Consider the following 16,924-nt stretch of genomic DNA (forward strand, 5'->3'; position numbering starts at 1 on the left):
TCTCTTGTTTTCCCTTGCCAAAGTGCACGACTTTGCACTACCTCACATGAAATTCCATTTGCCAGCTTTTCTCCCTCTCAAGTTATCTTTTGTAGAATCAGAATATCCTCAGTGCACTGTCTTCCTATATATTTTAGCAATCTAGTAAGCTTTGCATGATGTTCTATTCTCCCCATAATTAATGGAAATAGTAAATTGAGGGCTAAGAGCCCATCGTTAGTATTCCAGTATACAATTCCAACCAGCCTGTAAAGGGTTCATTTATTATACCTTTTTGTTTTCTATGTGAATCAAGGTTTTTGTCGTCTTCCAGGTTGGTGCTCTTCTATTTTGGGTGATAGACTAGGGAATCCCATATATCAAGAATGGTGTTTCAATTTATTATGAGAAGGTGACCTTCAGTATTTTCTTTCCTCCTGGACTTATTTTACTGTGCAGTTGTGCGTCTGGTGTTAGGAGTTGATAATATGCCCACTGAAACTGTTTGAACATGTTAAACAATCAAAAAGCTGGGAGTATGGTGACCATGGTTTGCCAATCTTTGCAAGTGGTGACTCTGTGTTTTAAGGTACTGATTGCAGGCTGTTGTTTTGGAAACACATAAGAGCAGAGATCATTACTACTTGGACTGTTAGTTGGCTGATGGCTTCCTGGCATCTTGAGATATCAAAAGATATTCTTTCCAGAATCTCACTGAAGATATTGATTATCAAGTGAGTTTTAAACAACTAGAGCAGATTGGCAGAGGTCCTTTAGGCATACTAGATATGCTTCCTTTTTATATAAAGTCCATTCATTTGTGTGCATTAGTGGCCTATGTATTATTTGGCATTAGCCCTGAGTGTGCACATACACAAGTGTTGTTGTTTTTTCCTGTAATTCAATAATTGAGATTAGAATGCACTTGGTTTGGAGTGGAGTTGACAATGTTTAAACTCCTCCCCGTTGGCACAATAGATTAGCTTTCATTTGGAAAAGGTTCCTGGAATGGCACAATCTTGCATGACCAGAGTCTGCACTTGGATGTTAGGTCTGCGATGGAACTTTTGGTTAGAATAATCGAATTGCATGTATTGCTTAACAGATGAGTTCTAGAAATATTCTTTGTAATCCCCTCAATGTTTTGTTGGATTGTGACGTGCTTTGCACAGTGGTTAGTGCTGCCTTGCAAGTTTTTCTTGGATTTATCCTGCGGAGAAGGTCTTGCCATTCGTAATGGGGAGAAGCCACGTTGCATCTCTGATAAGAGATTTTTTGCTCTAGGGAGGAAGGTTTAAAGGAGGACCTTTCTCTGTGGCAGCATCTGAGAGTAATTATTGGGATTGTCTCCTTTCTTGAAGCTGATGATGATTATAATGTCTGAGATTCTCTGGCAATATTCCACTCTTGAAGTGAGGGGGATGTGGTAGTGAAATTGTGCCAAAAATGCAAATGTCATGTGTTGTGGAATTTCAAGGATTCTGTCAGATTCAGAGGCTTTTGTAGATGGTGATTAAATAGGTTTTTCATTCTCTTCATGATTGGTTTCACTGAATAAATAGTGTGCTATGTGAGAAATGCAAGGATTTGTTTCTAAGGCAGGTGTCTGCTGTTTTAGTTTCCTGTGTTATGGACTCTCAGAAGGCTGGTCCTTGAGTGATCTTTATAGTACTGAAGAATTCATGCGTGGGATACTGCTGACAGTTTTGGTGGATCTCCCATGCTTTTTACATCCTTGAGTAACTTTTTATTTGCCAGATTCTGATCCTCGTGGTTGTAGAAATTTTTTTTGAATATGATGTTGTTTCCATTTTAATGATACCCAGTATTTTGTGACTAAATTGCATTACACAATAATTGTGATGAAACCAGATTTTTTTTTGTAGAGAAGCCAAGAATCTTTCTACAATTGCTAATTATAAAGGCCTTTAGACAGTTCTGTGGATACACTGGCTCTTGGTTGGGTATCAAGCTTTTGTGAGGCAAAGAGTACAGCTTTCTTGGCTTCTTGACTCCTTAACTTTATTGTAGTGTTTCTTTTGCTGTTACTATTTAAGGTCCATGTTAGAGAAAAGAACAGATTAAGTATATTTTCCCATGGCAGTTTTAGCACGTGTCTTAGTGCAAGTTATGTGAATGTTCCTGCAGTCACTTGGTCAATGGCAATGTTTAATTAGATGCCTGTACATACTTGAGTAAATTGCAATGAAGTCTTACACAAGTTTCTCTGAGCAAAATGCTGATTGTCGATCTTCACATAATTCTGAACATCCTGGATTCTCCTCCACAGATGAATTTCCAATGCTCTCACAATTAATTTTTGTAATAGTTTAAATGTGAGGGTTACTCTTCAAGTATAAATGTTGTTTCAGATTGTCAAGTGTGAAGTTGAGTTTATTGCAAATCATCTGCAAGTTTCGCAGGACTGGCAGTCTTGTGGTAGAATGATAGTGCCACTTATTGCAGGTGTACAATCACTTACCATTTCTGACCCTCTAGCTTTGTGAATAAGGTGTGAAGTGGGCACTGTAATAGTGTCGTAACATTGCAAAGTTGATCTTTACATCATTCACAATGCTAATGAATTATGTTGTTGTGCAAAAAGAGTAATGCAGCTAAACTGAAATTTTATTTTTAATTTAAAAAAATTAAAAGTAAAACTATCATTAACTCAAAACTTAATGACTATAGCTTTATTCATGTCCTTCACCTTTTGAATACTGTGTAAATGAAAATTAATTGATTTACAGGTCATTATTATCTCTTACAAATTAATTATGCTGAATGAGTTCCAATCCAAACTGATCCAAATTCCATGTCATTGCTCAGTGACAGTTTATTTTTATTTATTCTGATAGGATTGGCATTGACATTTAAATACTACAATTGAATTTAGTGTAATTAATGCTAAATGTGCCATGGTTATTGTTGACTCTTACTATTTTGTCATCAGACTGATTTGAGAATTGTATTCTGCAAGGAGTTTCTTTTTTGTTATTGGGCTGGAATTCATTACCAGCGGTGAGCCATTTGTACTTGCTGCTGACCAGCATAGTAAATATAAGATGGTAAATTTCAGATTTGGTCTTAAGTTGTAAATCACAAGTTAAGTGATCTGAACAGAGGAAAAAAAACCCTCCAGAATTTGCTGAAGACACACTTGAGAATGTAGCCCTTGACTTAGACCCATCTCAAATCTGATGGAAAGGTTGTTGACCACAAATGTTTCCCTTTCCACAGGTGCTGCCAGAACTGCTGATTATCTCATCCAGTTTTGTTTATTTTTAGTTTGGATGTCAATGCCAGCATTTGTATCATTTGCTTCTCATTTCTCAACTTTTCTGATGTAAACATTCACACTGTAATCAAATCTTTAAAATATTAATTATGAAATAAACTACTTTTGTGGAGTTGAAAGAACTAACATAAACTGTTATTTCAAAGTTACATATTACCAAATACTTAATATACATTCCTCCATTAAAGTAGATGTACTTGCTGTTTATGTGCTTATAGGTAGGAGGTCTGCAAGGATTTGCTGGCTTCCACATGAAATCGCTTGTCGGAGTAGTGTTGGAGAATCGCCAGCAAGTTCAAGATATTTGCTTTAGTTCAGGAATCTGAAACTTGGTACCATTTTCATTGAAAAAATCTTGGTAGTTTGGTGTGCAATTGATGGCATTTCCTAGTTCAACAGTCCTAGTTCAACATGATGGTGCATAGTACATTTTGTTTGCACTATACATTTAATTCCATTCTCAGGTGAAATCTGAGGTTGGAATCTGGTGGAGTCTGTTGTAAGCTATCATCTGTATTTGTTATGAGTAATTGCATTTGTTAGTGCTCTTGCTGACTATGTGCAGAGTTGTTACCTGTTACTGTAAAGCTAGCTTGTTTTTGTGTACGCTATAATGTTAGTCCCTTTCTTCTCAGTCCACATTCTGTACGCTGTCCCCTGTACATTTAATCCTTCCAGAGAGTTGAGGGTGCATGAAACTTATAGTTGATAAAGTTGTTCATAATTCTCAGATGTGATTATTGTTGGTGAGGGCAGCTTCTGTAGCACTTCCTGAATAATGAGATCCACTTGTAATGAGTTATTTTCTAGATTCTATGAAAGTATACTTATGAATACTGTAGGGCAAAGTTGGATTTTAGGATTGTGATTCATTGTGTTTGGAAGTTATAATTGTTCATAAGATGGAAAATAATTTGTAGACAGTAATACAGTTGTAGGTTGGCCCATTGCCTTTTTGGTTAGAGTTTGTGTGTCTTGATGGTGTTCTCAAAGTTGCATTGTTAACGTATAATATTGATGTTTTGAAGCAGTATGTTTCTAGTTAAGGTGATGAATTTTGGATTAGTGGAAAGGATGCCAATTAAGTACAGAGTTTTGTTTGATGTGGAGCTCTTTGAATATTGGTAGAGCTTTGGTTATTTGGACAAGTGAAGTATATCCATCACATTGCTGCCTCAAAAATAATGGAATGACAAGAGAGCTGTTGAAAAGTGAGCTGGAGCCAAAGATCACTATAACATAGAAACAGATCTTTTGAGCAATGCTGAGTATGTGCTAGACTGTTATTCAGTCTTGTCTCATCAACATGCACCTGGACCATAGACCTCCATACCCCTCCCATCCATGTATTTATCCAAACTTGTCTTGTATGTTACAGTCAAACCCACATCCACCACTTTTGGCAGCTTGTTCCACATTTGCACCACCCTCTGTGTAAAGAGATTCCCCCTCAGGTTTTCCCTTAAATATCTTGCCTTTCACCATAACCTATGACCTCTATCTAGTCTTATCTGACCTCAGCAAAAAAAGCCTTTTTACATTTACCCTATATATACCCCTTATAATTCAGTATACCTTCAACAAATCTCACCTCATTCTCCTACACTCCAGGAAATCAAGTCCTAACCTATTCAGCATTGCTGCCACAGAAGTAATTGAACGACATGGGAGCTGTTGGGAAGAGCTGGAGTCAAAGATCACTATAACATAGAAACTGGTCCTTTGAGCAGTTTAGTCTGTGCTTAACAGTTATTCTGCCTCGTCTCATTGACCGCACCTGGTCCTGGCAACATTCATGTAAATTTTCTTTGTACTCTTCCAATCTTATTGATATTGTTCCTGTAGGTAGGTGACCAGAACTGCACAAGATACTCCAGATTTGGCCTCATCAACCTCTTGTACAACTTCTACAAAGTATTGAGTACAGATGTTGGAATGTTATAAAGGCCAGTGTGGCAAAAGCTCTCTTTTCAACCCTGTCTGTCTATGATGTCACTTTCAAGGAATCATGGATCTGTATTCCCAGATCCCTTTGTTCTGCCGGACTCCTCAGTGCCCTATTCACTCTGTATGCTCTACCCTAATTTGTCCTCCCAATGTACAACACCACACACTTGTCTGCATTAGATTCCATCTGCCATTTTCAGCCCATTTTTCGAGCTGGTCAAGATCCCGCAAGCTTTGATAGCCTTCCTTGGTGTCCACTATATCCCAGTCTTGGTGCCATCTGCAAATTTGCTGATCCAGTTTAGCACATTATCATCCAAATTGTTAATATAGCATTAATAGACCCAGTGCTGATCCTTGTGGCATATTGCCAGTCACAGGCCTCCAGTCAGAGAGGCAACAATCTACTACCATTCTCTGGCTTCTTCTGCTAAACCAGGGGTTCCCAATCTTTTTTATGCCATGGACTCTTACTATTACCAGAGGGGTCCGTGGGCCCCAGGGCACTAAGCTGATGTTCAGTCCAATTGACTACTTCATCCTGTTAAAGTCCATGTAAACTATGTCCACTGCCTTTCCTTCATCAACTTTCCTGCTAACCACCTTAAATCTCTGGTTAGGAACGACCCATCATGCACAATGCCAAGTTAAGTATCCCTAATCAGGCCCTGTATTCAAATACTTGTCCCTTTAGAATGCTGTCCAATAATTTACCCACTATTGACGACAGGATCACTGACTTATAATTTACCATCTTATTCTTAGGTCCTTTCTTGAATAACATTGGGTATCTTCCAGTCCTCTGGCACCTCACACATGGCTAAGGACATTTTAAAACCTGTTCCAGGGCCCCTGCAATTCTGTATGAGCCTCCAACAAGGTCTGAGGATCACCTTGTCAGACCTTGGGGATTTATCCACCCTAATTTGGCTCGACAGTAAGCACCTCTTCTCTAATCTGGATACTTAACGTGACCTCACTGCTATTTTGTCTCAGTAGTATCGAGTCTGTGCCTGCTTCACAAGTACATGCAGAGGCAAAAGGTTAATTGAAGATCTCCCTATCGTTTCTGGCTCAATGCATAGATGACCACACTGATCTTGAAGTGGACCACCAATTGTTGTCCCTTGCTATCCTTTTGCTCTTAATATAGCTGTAGAAGCCCTTGGAGTTCTCTTTCGCCTTGTCTCAACAATTAAACCATTCTCATTCTTAATTATCTTAAAGCTACTGGAATTATAACTAGATCCAAAGTGTTCCTTTACAAACTTATATAGTGTGCCCTGTTTCATTCCCTATTAGGGGATCCAATATTGCACTGTCAATAGTTGGAACCTCTATATTGATGAAGGATATTTTCCTGAGCACATGTGAGAAACTCTATCCTATCCAGGCCTTTTACAGTATGGGAGTCATCTACTTTCTTGCAACTGTTTGCTATCTCTACAAATTTGTCATGGCTACTTGCCATAGAATATCAGGTAGCTGTATGTTCGTATCCAGATTTTATGCAGGATAAGTAGGTTAACTTTGGTGACCCCAGGATATTGGTGGAGAGAAAGTGATCATGTGCTTAAAAATTCAAGAATGATAGTTCAGCACAAATGGAATATTTTGCTCCCTGGCATTTGTGTGATGAGAATGTTACTTGCCACTTTTAGCCCGAAGCTTCAGTTGTCTCGGTCATGCAATAAATGGGTATGAATTAGTTTGTTTTATTTGAGACACTGAATGGAACTAAAATGTAGTTCTGATTTTGGTTTGAAGAAAACAGATTCAAGCAGCTGAAGTTATTTGGACCTCTTGAAAATGTGAAGCTCTGTAATTGTGATGATGGGCCCCACCAACCACAGTGATTTTTTTCTGTTGTGTTAGATGGGGATATTTTCCCTATAATTCTGATTTTAATTTTCCTAGAGCTACTTGGTGTCAAAAATTGTCATGCAGGCAGTTATACTAACCTTGCACCTGGAAATGGGCTAATATTCGAACTGCATAAGTAATGGTGTTGCCAGCTGTGGGTCGTATTGGTAAGTGCTTGATGACAGCACCAGTGAAGACACCCTTCATCAATTTGCTAAAGATCTAAGATAAAAGTAATGACGCAATTATTGCCTGTATATGGTTTTGTATTGTGAATAAAGGTGAGTAAATTTCCATTTGTTAGATGCCTGTGCTGTGGTGCTGAAGCAACTTGGTCTGTGTAGTTACACAGCTAGTGTCTGTCTTGATACTTTGAAAGCTGAATTGAATTGTCTTCTGTGAAATTGGGAATCTTGCTCTGGATGACTGTTTTGAATTCATTAGTTGTACCCCATTGGCTTAGAGAGGATGTTCATGCAGTTTGGTATCATTAATGACATGGAGAATAGAACACTGAAGTGTTTTGGGACAATTGGATAATGAAAATGATTTTTTTCTTAATTAAATACAAGCTTTCTTAATTATGCGTCCTATTTGTGCCATTATTTTCCTAAATGTCAGCTGGTAAATACTCACTGAAAGGAAAACTAATATTACAGTTTTACAATTTTGCTTTTAACTGAGGAAAGGACTGTTTAAAATGCACTATTGGATATAGCTGAGTATCAGGAGATTTATGCCATCATTAAGGATGTTTTAATTTTTTGGGCTACAAATTCTGTTTGTAGTGACAACTAAAGCAAAGTTATGTGCAACTGATATACATTGTAACTGTTGACAATTTCTAGAGCCTTAGGGGTGGGGGTGGTGCAGTGCAATAGGAATTTTGGAGAGTTTTAAGTGACCTATGTTACAGCCTTTTGTGGAACCATTACAAAAAAACCTAATTTTATGGATGCCAAATTTAACCTGTTAATTCTGTGTGTTTGAGATTTGATTATGACATTTTGATATCTTATTTGCGTTCATTACCATTTGTTAGTGTATTAAAATTAAAACCTTGTTTCTATTGGATTTGCCGTCTCAGAACTAAGTAGCATTGCCTAGTCAGAGATCCTGGAGATCACCTGAGTGGTGGTTTTTTTTGAGGCCAATGGTGAGTTCTATTGCTGATCGGAAAAACTGAACTATAATCTGTCTGTGTCCAGGTTGGAAGCTGTGATAGTTCCCATTGCCATCCAGTAGATTCAAATTTTAGTGTTCCCTGTCTCTTCATTTTGGTTGAAATGATTTCTTGGTGGATTTATTAACTGAAAGTCTCCTGTGAGTAATATGTTGCAATGCTTTGGATCTCATTGTACCACTTTTGTCTGATGATGTCTTGCACTAAATTGTTTAAAGAAAATAAAATTCTGTGTGTGTGCATGTGTGTGTGTATAAGATGGTTGTAATTTATTCTGGTCTCCAAATTTAGGGTGTCATGTTCAAATGAATGGGAATAATAATCTTAAACTAGGCTTTATCAATGGAGAGGGGGAGTATTCACACCATAAGGCCCAGTAAAATGCCCACTGGACTCCATATCGTGTTTGGTGATGAACTGTAGTAATGCATACTACATTATCCTAATGCTAATGAGTTTTAAATGCTAAAAGCTTGGAAGTTTCAGGCAGAACCACTAAATCAATCAAAAGTTCATCCTTGATAGCAAGGTTTTGACTGGAAATACCAGCAATGCCTGTGCTCTTTCATCTATGGCTTCCAATAGATGCTGTTTGACCTGATGGGCTGTGCTAGCACATTGTTCAAAGTTCAAACCAGAGCCTTCTTAGCAGGGTTTAGTACTATCATAATTATGCTTAAGTCGCACATTTGTATAAGAACATGGAGTACAGCACAGGAACAGGCCTATCAGCCCATGACTTTGAGCCAATCTAATTAAACTAATCCCTTCTGTCTACACAATTCAAAAATATGTGCATTCAATTGAAATTACACGTATAAAAGTGACTTTTCTGTCCCAAAACCACTGGCCATCCACATGGCAAACTCCAGTACACCTGAATGCTTGAGATGTGGGTGCCAGATTAGATGAATTTCTGGCATATCTTTCTCCTATTAATGCCCCAACACATGATTAGTTTATCCTCTTTTTTTCCAGGTAGCATTATTTTCTAGAAAACCAGTTAATGGGGATAATGGAAACCAGAGCCCTGATAAATTTTAAGGTAGACCAACCAAAGTCACCTGATGAGCCAGATGCTGATTCATTGGGATTTCTGAATTGTTAGATAATGGATTATTGGAAGTTTGACTGCAATATATTTGGATGACTATAGCTCCAACAGTTATCGAAGTTCAATATTATATTGGATAACAATCAGTCTTTTTCCTGAGCAATTACATTACCCACTACATCATCTGTGAGATATTTTGCTGCAATTCAGTTTTTTCATTCTCTTACCATATGGATAAGGATAGCAGGTACATGTTGGTGCCAACACTTAAAAGTCTCATATTATCCCAGATTTTAAGTATTTCACTGTTCCTTTGCTCTTAAAAGGTATGTTTTTTTTTATGAGGCTGCACCCTCTGGTCCTAGGCTCTCCCACTACAGGAAACAACCACTCCATGTCTAGTCCATTTAGACCTTTCAATATTTGATAGGTTTCAACAAAATCCATGATCCACCCACCCCACCCCCCATTCTTCGAAACTCCAGTACAGGTCCAAAGCCATCAAATGCTTCGCCTGCTAACCCAGTTCATTCCTGGGAATTGTTGAGCAAAGCCTCAACATCTCTCATCAGCAGGGGTTCATGAAACCTGCCTGCTTTATTTGTTACCTTAACAGGGACATGCAAACCCGAAATGCTTGACATCGCACTTTCTTTCGGAGATATTTTTCTTGAAGTTGTATACTAACCAGTCTGCATGTCTCAAGTTAAGACTTACTTTGGCAAATCAGGCACAATTCTGGAGTTAAGGTTACAGTAAAGGTTAATATTGTTGTGAATTAAAAATCACTATTACATTGCCTGAGGTGTAAAGACTTTAGAGAGGTGCTGAAGAAATTAACCATTTGCCTTATTTCTGGAGTTATCTTAGTAATGTGGATATTGAAGAATCTGGGTTTATGAAGCACCTGACAGATGTATTTAAAATCTTGCAGTAAGTAGATAGCCAATTTATGAGAAACAGTTTCTTTTGGCTGAATATTAAAGACATGAACTGAAGCTGAAAGTGGCATGAAGAGTGAGTTAAGGATCTGGAATGCACTTGGGTTAATGCAGCCATATGATACAATTGTGTTTGAAAGGACATTGGATAACTGCAGTTTTCAGGGTCACGTGAATGAAGCTAGGGGATGGAATGAGTTGGATTCCTCTTTTGTAAACACACATAGACTTGATGGGCCAGATTTTCTCCTTATTGTGTCCATTCTTTGATTGTTAAGTTTAATACCTTGACAAAATTCAGTGAATTTTTTTTTTTGATTTGTGTCTTGAAATGTTTGTGCAACTTGAAAATAAAATTCTGTTGCATTTTTTTTCAGTTTTACTCAATTTTTGTCAAACGTAATGTGTATATTTGTTTGAAATTGATGGTTAAGGATTATGTTATATTGGGACATTATCTGTGATAGAAATATCTAATTTCTCATTGTGATAATCTTAATGTCATACATTTAAATAAAGAAGTGATTGGGAAAAAATGTTTTTTTATTGTAAAAACTTTTAGTCTTAAAAACTATTGTTTCTTTCTAAAAGAAAATTGTTTCTTCAAAAGCACCCAAAAAGTAAATTCTATTGTTCTAATTGAAAATGTAAAGTTAGTTTGTGTTGTAGCATTTTCTTTAAGTTGCATGCTTAGTATGAAACTTGCTATGAATGTTTAACTATATGGTAGACTAACCTTGTGTGTGCATGGACCGCATTTAATGTATGGCTGTTGTGTTTGTGTCTTTGTTTATTCGCCTGCAACACTCCTACTAACTGTGAACGAAAACAAAAGGAATTGGTAAATTATCCACTGCTGATGGTAAAGCCTTCGCAGATCCCGAAGTACTCCGAAGACTGACTTCTTCTGTTAGCTGTGCGTTGGATGAAGCTGCTGCTGCCTTGACCCGGATGAGAGCAGAGAATACTCTAAATGCAGGACAAGCAGACAAGTATGTGTCTTTTTAATTTTGTGGGGAATGGATGGGGGTGGAAGGAAAATTTATTGAACAAAATCATATTAAAATGCAGAATTAGAGTTTCATAAAACAGATTTTACTGCTTGGGAGTCTGGATTCCTGTTCCTTTTTATTAAGCAGGCAATGACTGGTTCCTTCCAGTAGTTTGTGTTAACAAAAAAATAACTTCCAGTTTTACTGTGTTATTATTTTCTATGACATGGGAATAATTATATCTTTTTTTATGTGCTCTCCATGTGCTTTTTGTTTGATTCTTCAATTTTAGCCATTCATTGCATACTTGTAGAACCTCTGACCAATTTTTCCAAAGTACATTTCAATTGATGTGTGTATAGAGTTAAATTTACACATGTATTAAGCTTTATGCTACCCACATATCCCAAAAAATTGATCATTTTAAAAACTATTGTCTTGTTAACTTGGACAGTGGTGTTGAATCATTAAAAACCCATTAACATGTTATATGGGATTATAGTCTCATTTTGAACCAACTTTTGAAGGCTCAATAAATTTGAATTTAAATTTGTGAAATTTGCTTGGCCATTCTAGCCATTTGGTAGCACGTTAGTGTTGCAGTTAGCATAACACTATTACAGTAACCGTGGTTCAATTCCACCACTGGCTGGAAGGAGTTTGTACTTCCTCCCTGTGACTATTGTTTCCTCTGGGTACTTCCATATTCAAAAGATATGTGGATTAGCAGGTTGATTGGCCAAATGGGTGTAATTGTGATGCACCAGCTCGTTGGGCCAGTTACAGTGCTGTATCTCAGAATAAAAAAAATAAATTCCAACTTTTTCTTTTGCCTCATTCCTTAATCTATGTTCTGCTTATTTTAAAATCAAAATTTTATTCCTGTATAACCTTTTTCTGCAGTTTCTTTTCCAACTTCAAAACCTAGCTTTCAAGTAACTTTCACAACTAATTCTTTGATCAGTTTTTGACATATTATTGAATTTAGGTTAAGAATGGAAAGGTCCACTTTATAATACACTTTTTGTATACATGTTATTGAATTGATTGGTAACAGTATGGGCATGAGTTCATTTTGTTATGGAGGGGGTGTGTATGTTTTAGAAGGACATTGTAGAGCAGGATGTGGATTGACCCTGTGCCTGACTTTTAAAGGCTAAGTGAATTTTTAAATATATCAATTTATGATATAAATGATTACAGCAGATGATCGAATCATGATAGATATGCTGAAAAAAATTGAGTTAAATATTATTTGTGTGTATATGGGTTTCCCTACATGGCAAAGATCCTTTTCTAGAAATATGGCTCAATCTTTTGTGTATAATCTTGTGAGCAAATAGAACAGCAGGATATAATTTATTCACTAGAGTTCGTAAGGGTTAAGGGGTTGAATTCAAGAGTTGTTTCTAAAATGGATGTTGAAGTTATCATTGATACCACATGCATTAAAAGTGAACTTTGCAGAGCTGCACTTAATCTTCTGCCCTATTCCTAACTGTCTCCATGCTACTTTTTGAGTGAACTGTCATGATGTACAAGCCAGAAAGCAAAGACTCCTGAGATATTTTTGTTAAAGGAATCCCTTCCATGAATGAGATGAATGTTGTCGTTATTCTTCAGTTTTCATCTTGTAAATTGTAAATAGGATCAATTTAGTATTATTGTGTACCATTTCCCTGATCTAGATCTTGACCCTTATATGTGTGTTTTTTTAAGGTTACTGTTGATGTGCTTTTGCGAGTGATCAGACTGCTGTGTAGTCTAGGCTATAACTTGCCACAGATCATTGTTCAATATGTTCAATATGCTATAGAATAGATAAACACCATTTTGTGATTTCTCTGACTGGCTTTGTTGCTTTTCTGTTGTGGAAGCTATTTGCATTCAACGTTTTTAAACTGGTAAATTTTCTAATGAAATTCTTTCCTAAAGATTTGAGCATACAATAAACCTTCTGGGATCTACATTTTGAAAGTGAAATTTCATATGAATATATTGCATCAGCTTATTTGGATTTTAAACTCAGCTATTGGAATGAAGAAGTAAATTGAAATGCTATGTACAGCTTCAATAAAATTTGATTTTTTTGTAAGAGAATATTTTTTTTTGTTAGCCGAAGCCTGGCAGAAGCATGCTCAGATGGCGATGTAAATGCTGTCCGAAAACTACTCGATGAAGGTCGAAGTGTAAATGAACATACAGAAGAGGGTGAGAGTTTGCTGTGTTTGGCATGTTCAGCTGGTTACTATGAACTTGCACAAGTAAGTATTAATAGCACATTTGAATATACTTCAACATCCAGAATTTTGTCACTCTGCTGTTCACTTTTTTGGGATTTCTACCTTTTATGCATTTGTCTCTGATATTGAGTTGTTAAGTAACAAAAATGAATTATACAGCCACATTTGTGCAAAAATCATTTGAGATTTCAACAAAATTGCAGTTAGTTTACATAATTTTTGTTTTTGTTAACATCTAAACCTAAAATGATGCAGGTTTATAAAATAGAGATATTTTAAAAGCACTGTTTTAAAAATAGAGATGGGATTATTTAAGTTGGAAGTTAAATAAAAGGCCAAGGGATGAATATATTAGTATAAATTCAGTTGGTGCATTTGTAAAAGAAAAATGATTAAGAAAATGAGCTGTTCAAGTATGTGTTTGGTGAACCAAGCTAAACATGACAATGACTGCTGGAGTACTAATACAGTTCAGATGGTACAGAACTGAAGAAGAAATGGTTGCCCTGAACAGGAGGTAAAAGCAAGTTTTGGTGAGCAATTTGTAGAAGTGCTGGATGACTAATTAACAGGGTAGAAGAGTGCTATAGCTAATAGTGCTGATGCCTCGGTGTCAGAGATGTGGGTTCAATCTTGACCTTGGATGCCAAATGTGTGGAGTTTGCATGTTCTTTTTGTGATGCTGTGGGATTCCTCTGGTTTCTTTTCATTATCTCAGTCATACAGTTCGGTAGTCTAATTGGCCACTGTAAATTGCCTATAATCTGTAACTGAGTGGCAGAATCTTAATTTAATGAGAGTACAGGGAGAATTAAAAAAGGGATTGTTGCAGGATTAGTATAAATGAGTGACATGGATTTGGTTAGCCAAAGGGCAGCTTTGTTTGTATCTTTCTGAGACTGATTTTGAGGAATTTAAAAAAAAATGTTTGATTTTGAGACATGCTAGTAGATGTAGGTAATAGTGTGATTAGGCCCAGGAAAACATCATAAACCTTACTTCCATACACTTCTAACTCCTGGATGAAAAAGCGCGTGAGAAAATTGGTTTATTAGCAGGTAGAAGTACATTGCTTCTCCCAAAGAGTTAAAGTATAACATCAACTCTATTTGTTATATTATGACAAATAATAGTTTGATATGATCTTGTGAACTATAATCATATTTAATTTGCAAAGTTGGCAAGGAACTTGATCAGATTTTAAGATAATATGAGTAATGGACAACAATCCAGAATCCAGAATTTGGAGACTAAGATCTGGCTGTCATTTTAAGACATTACAGCAGATGCCATCTCATTGACTATTCATTCAATCCTGGACAACGAAGATGCATACATTAGTATCATCTTTATTGACAAAAGCTCAGCATTCAATGCCATCATCCCTTCAAAACTAATCAATAAGCTCCAAGACCTTGGCCTCAATACCTTCTTGTGCAGTTGGATCCTCAATTTCCTCACTTGTAGACCCAGTCAGTTTGGATTAGCAACAACATCTCCATGATCGCCATCAGAAAAAGGTGTACCACAACACAATGTACTTAGCCTCCTGCTGTACTTGCTTTATATTTATGATTGTGCAGCTGAGCTCAGCTCCAATGCCATTTTCAAGTTTGCTGCCACTGCCACTGTCATAGGCCAAATCAAAGGTGCTGATGAATCAGCAAATTGGGAAATTGAAAATCTGGCTGAGTTGTGCCATAAAAACCTCTTAAAGTCAGCAAGACCAAGGAGCTGATTATCGACTTCAGGAGAAGGAAATCAGAGCTCCATGAACCAATCCTCATTGTAGGATCAGAGATGGAGAAGGTTTGCAACTTTAAGTTCCTCTGTTATTACTTTAGAGGACTGCCCTGGGCACAGCAAGTGAAATTACAAAGAAAGCCTCTACTTCCTCGAGAGTTATGCCAAGTCTTTACAAATATCTAAAACTGTGTCAGAATTCTATCATGAACCGTGGAGAGTATATTGATTGGCTGCATCACAACCTGGAATGGAAACACAAATGCCCATGAATGGAAAATCCTACAAAAAGTAGTGGATACAGCCCAGTACATCATGGGTAAAGCCCTCCCACCAAAGAGCACATCCACATGAAATGTTATCACAACAAAGCAACATCCATTATCAGGGGCCCCCTCCACCCAGGACATGCTTTCTTCTTGCTGCTGCCATCAGGAAGGTGGTACAGGAGTCTCAGGACTCTCACCACTGTTATTACCCATCGGACTCCAACCAAAGGGGATAACTTCACTCAACCTCACTTGCCCCATCATTGAGATGTTCCAACAATCTATGGACTCACTTTCAAGGACTCTTCCTCTCATGGTCTGAATATTTATTGTTTATTTATTTTTTTTTATTATTTCTTTTAGTACTTGCAGTTTGTTTTCTTTTGCATACTAATTGAACACCCATTGATTCTGATATGGTTATTATTCTATTATGGATTTATTATGTATGCCTGCAAGAAAATGAATCACAGGGTTGTATATGGTAATAAATTTACTTTGAACTTGCAGGAAAGACAAAGTTGGAAACTCTCCTATAAATGGTAATTACCTTGGGTCAGTTAATTTTTAATCCAAGAGATTTTTATTAATAATATGAAGGTGTTGTAGTTAAGTGAGTAGGTCACACATTGGCTGACCTATGTGAAAGATTGTGTATGCCCTTTGAATTACAGTTCCAAACTGAAACTTATACTTGGTTTACTTTTTTGATTCCTATTAATTTAATAACTTGATTATTTAGGTTCTACTAGCTGTGCACGCTAATGTTGAAGATCGGGGCATCAAAGGAGATATAACCCCATTGATGGCAGCTGCCAGTGGAGGCTATGTAGACATAGTAAAATTGCTGTTGGCCCATGACGCTGATGTAAATGCTCAGTCTTCAACAGGTACGTAGAAATGGTAGTTGGCAATCTAACTTGGCTTCCTTTGTAAAGACTTCTTATCTCAGTTAACATTTCTACATTCTTCAGGAAACACAGCACTCACATATGCCTGTGCAGGAGGGTTTGTTGATGTTGTAAAAGTACTTCTGAAAGCAGGAGCCAATATTGAGGATCACAATGAAAATGGTCATACACCTCTGATGGAAGCAGCAAGTGCTGGCCATGTTGAAGTTGCTCGGGTGCTTTTAGAATATGGCGCTGGAATCAATACTCATTCAAATGAGTTCAAGGAAAGTGCACTTACATTGGCATGTTACAAAGGTATGATCATTAAACTTTAATATCAATCATGATGTGACAAGAGGATATGCACTTCAAAGCTTGTTTTGACTATAATCCACGTCTTCATCTCAAAGTAGAAGCATTGAATCTACTTCTAGAACAATGTAAATTAAGTTATTTACTACCATGTAAGAAATCAGATAAGACCTCTTTGCTAGCAAGAAGTTCTCAGTAAATTTAACA

The 16,924-nt window shown here is 36.9% G+C and overlaps 1 protein-coding gene across 8 annotated transcripts in view; it reads left to right on the forward strand.

The window, feature by feature from the left end:
• The window catches only part of ankhd1 (ankyrin repeat and KH domain containing 1), a 144,603-nt gene that overhangs the window by 58,769 nt on the left and 68,910 nt on the right, over positions 1-16,924 (forward strand). For all 8 annotated transcript variants that reach the window (XM_059990308.1, XM_059990309.1, XM_059990313.1 and 5 more), the window contains exons 3-6: positions 11,101-11,257; positions 13,374-13,521; positions 16,255-16,402; positions 16,487-16,720. In XM_059990308.1, coding sequence (XP_059846291.1) covers positions 11,101-11,257; positions 13,374-13,521; positions 16,255-16,402; positions 16,487-16,720 — 687 coding nt within the window. The remainder of the gene's footprint in view (positions 1-11,100; positions 11,258-13,373; positions 13,522-16,254; positions 16,403-16,486; positions 16,721-16,924) is intronic.

The sequence above is a fragment of the Hypanus sabinus genome, chromosome 15 (assembly GCF_030144855.1).
Source record: "Hypanus sabinus isolate sHypSab1 chromosome 15, sHypSab1.hap1, whole genome shotgun sequence".
Taxonomy (NCBI): Eukaryota; Metazoa; Chordata; class Chondrichthyes; order Myliobatiformes; family Dasyatidae; genus Hypanus; species Hypanus sabinus.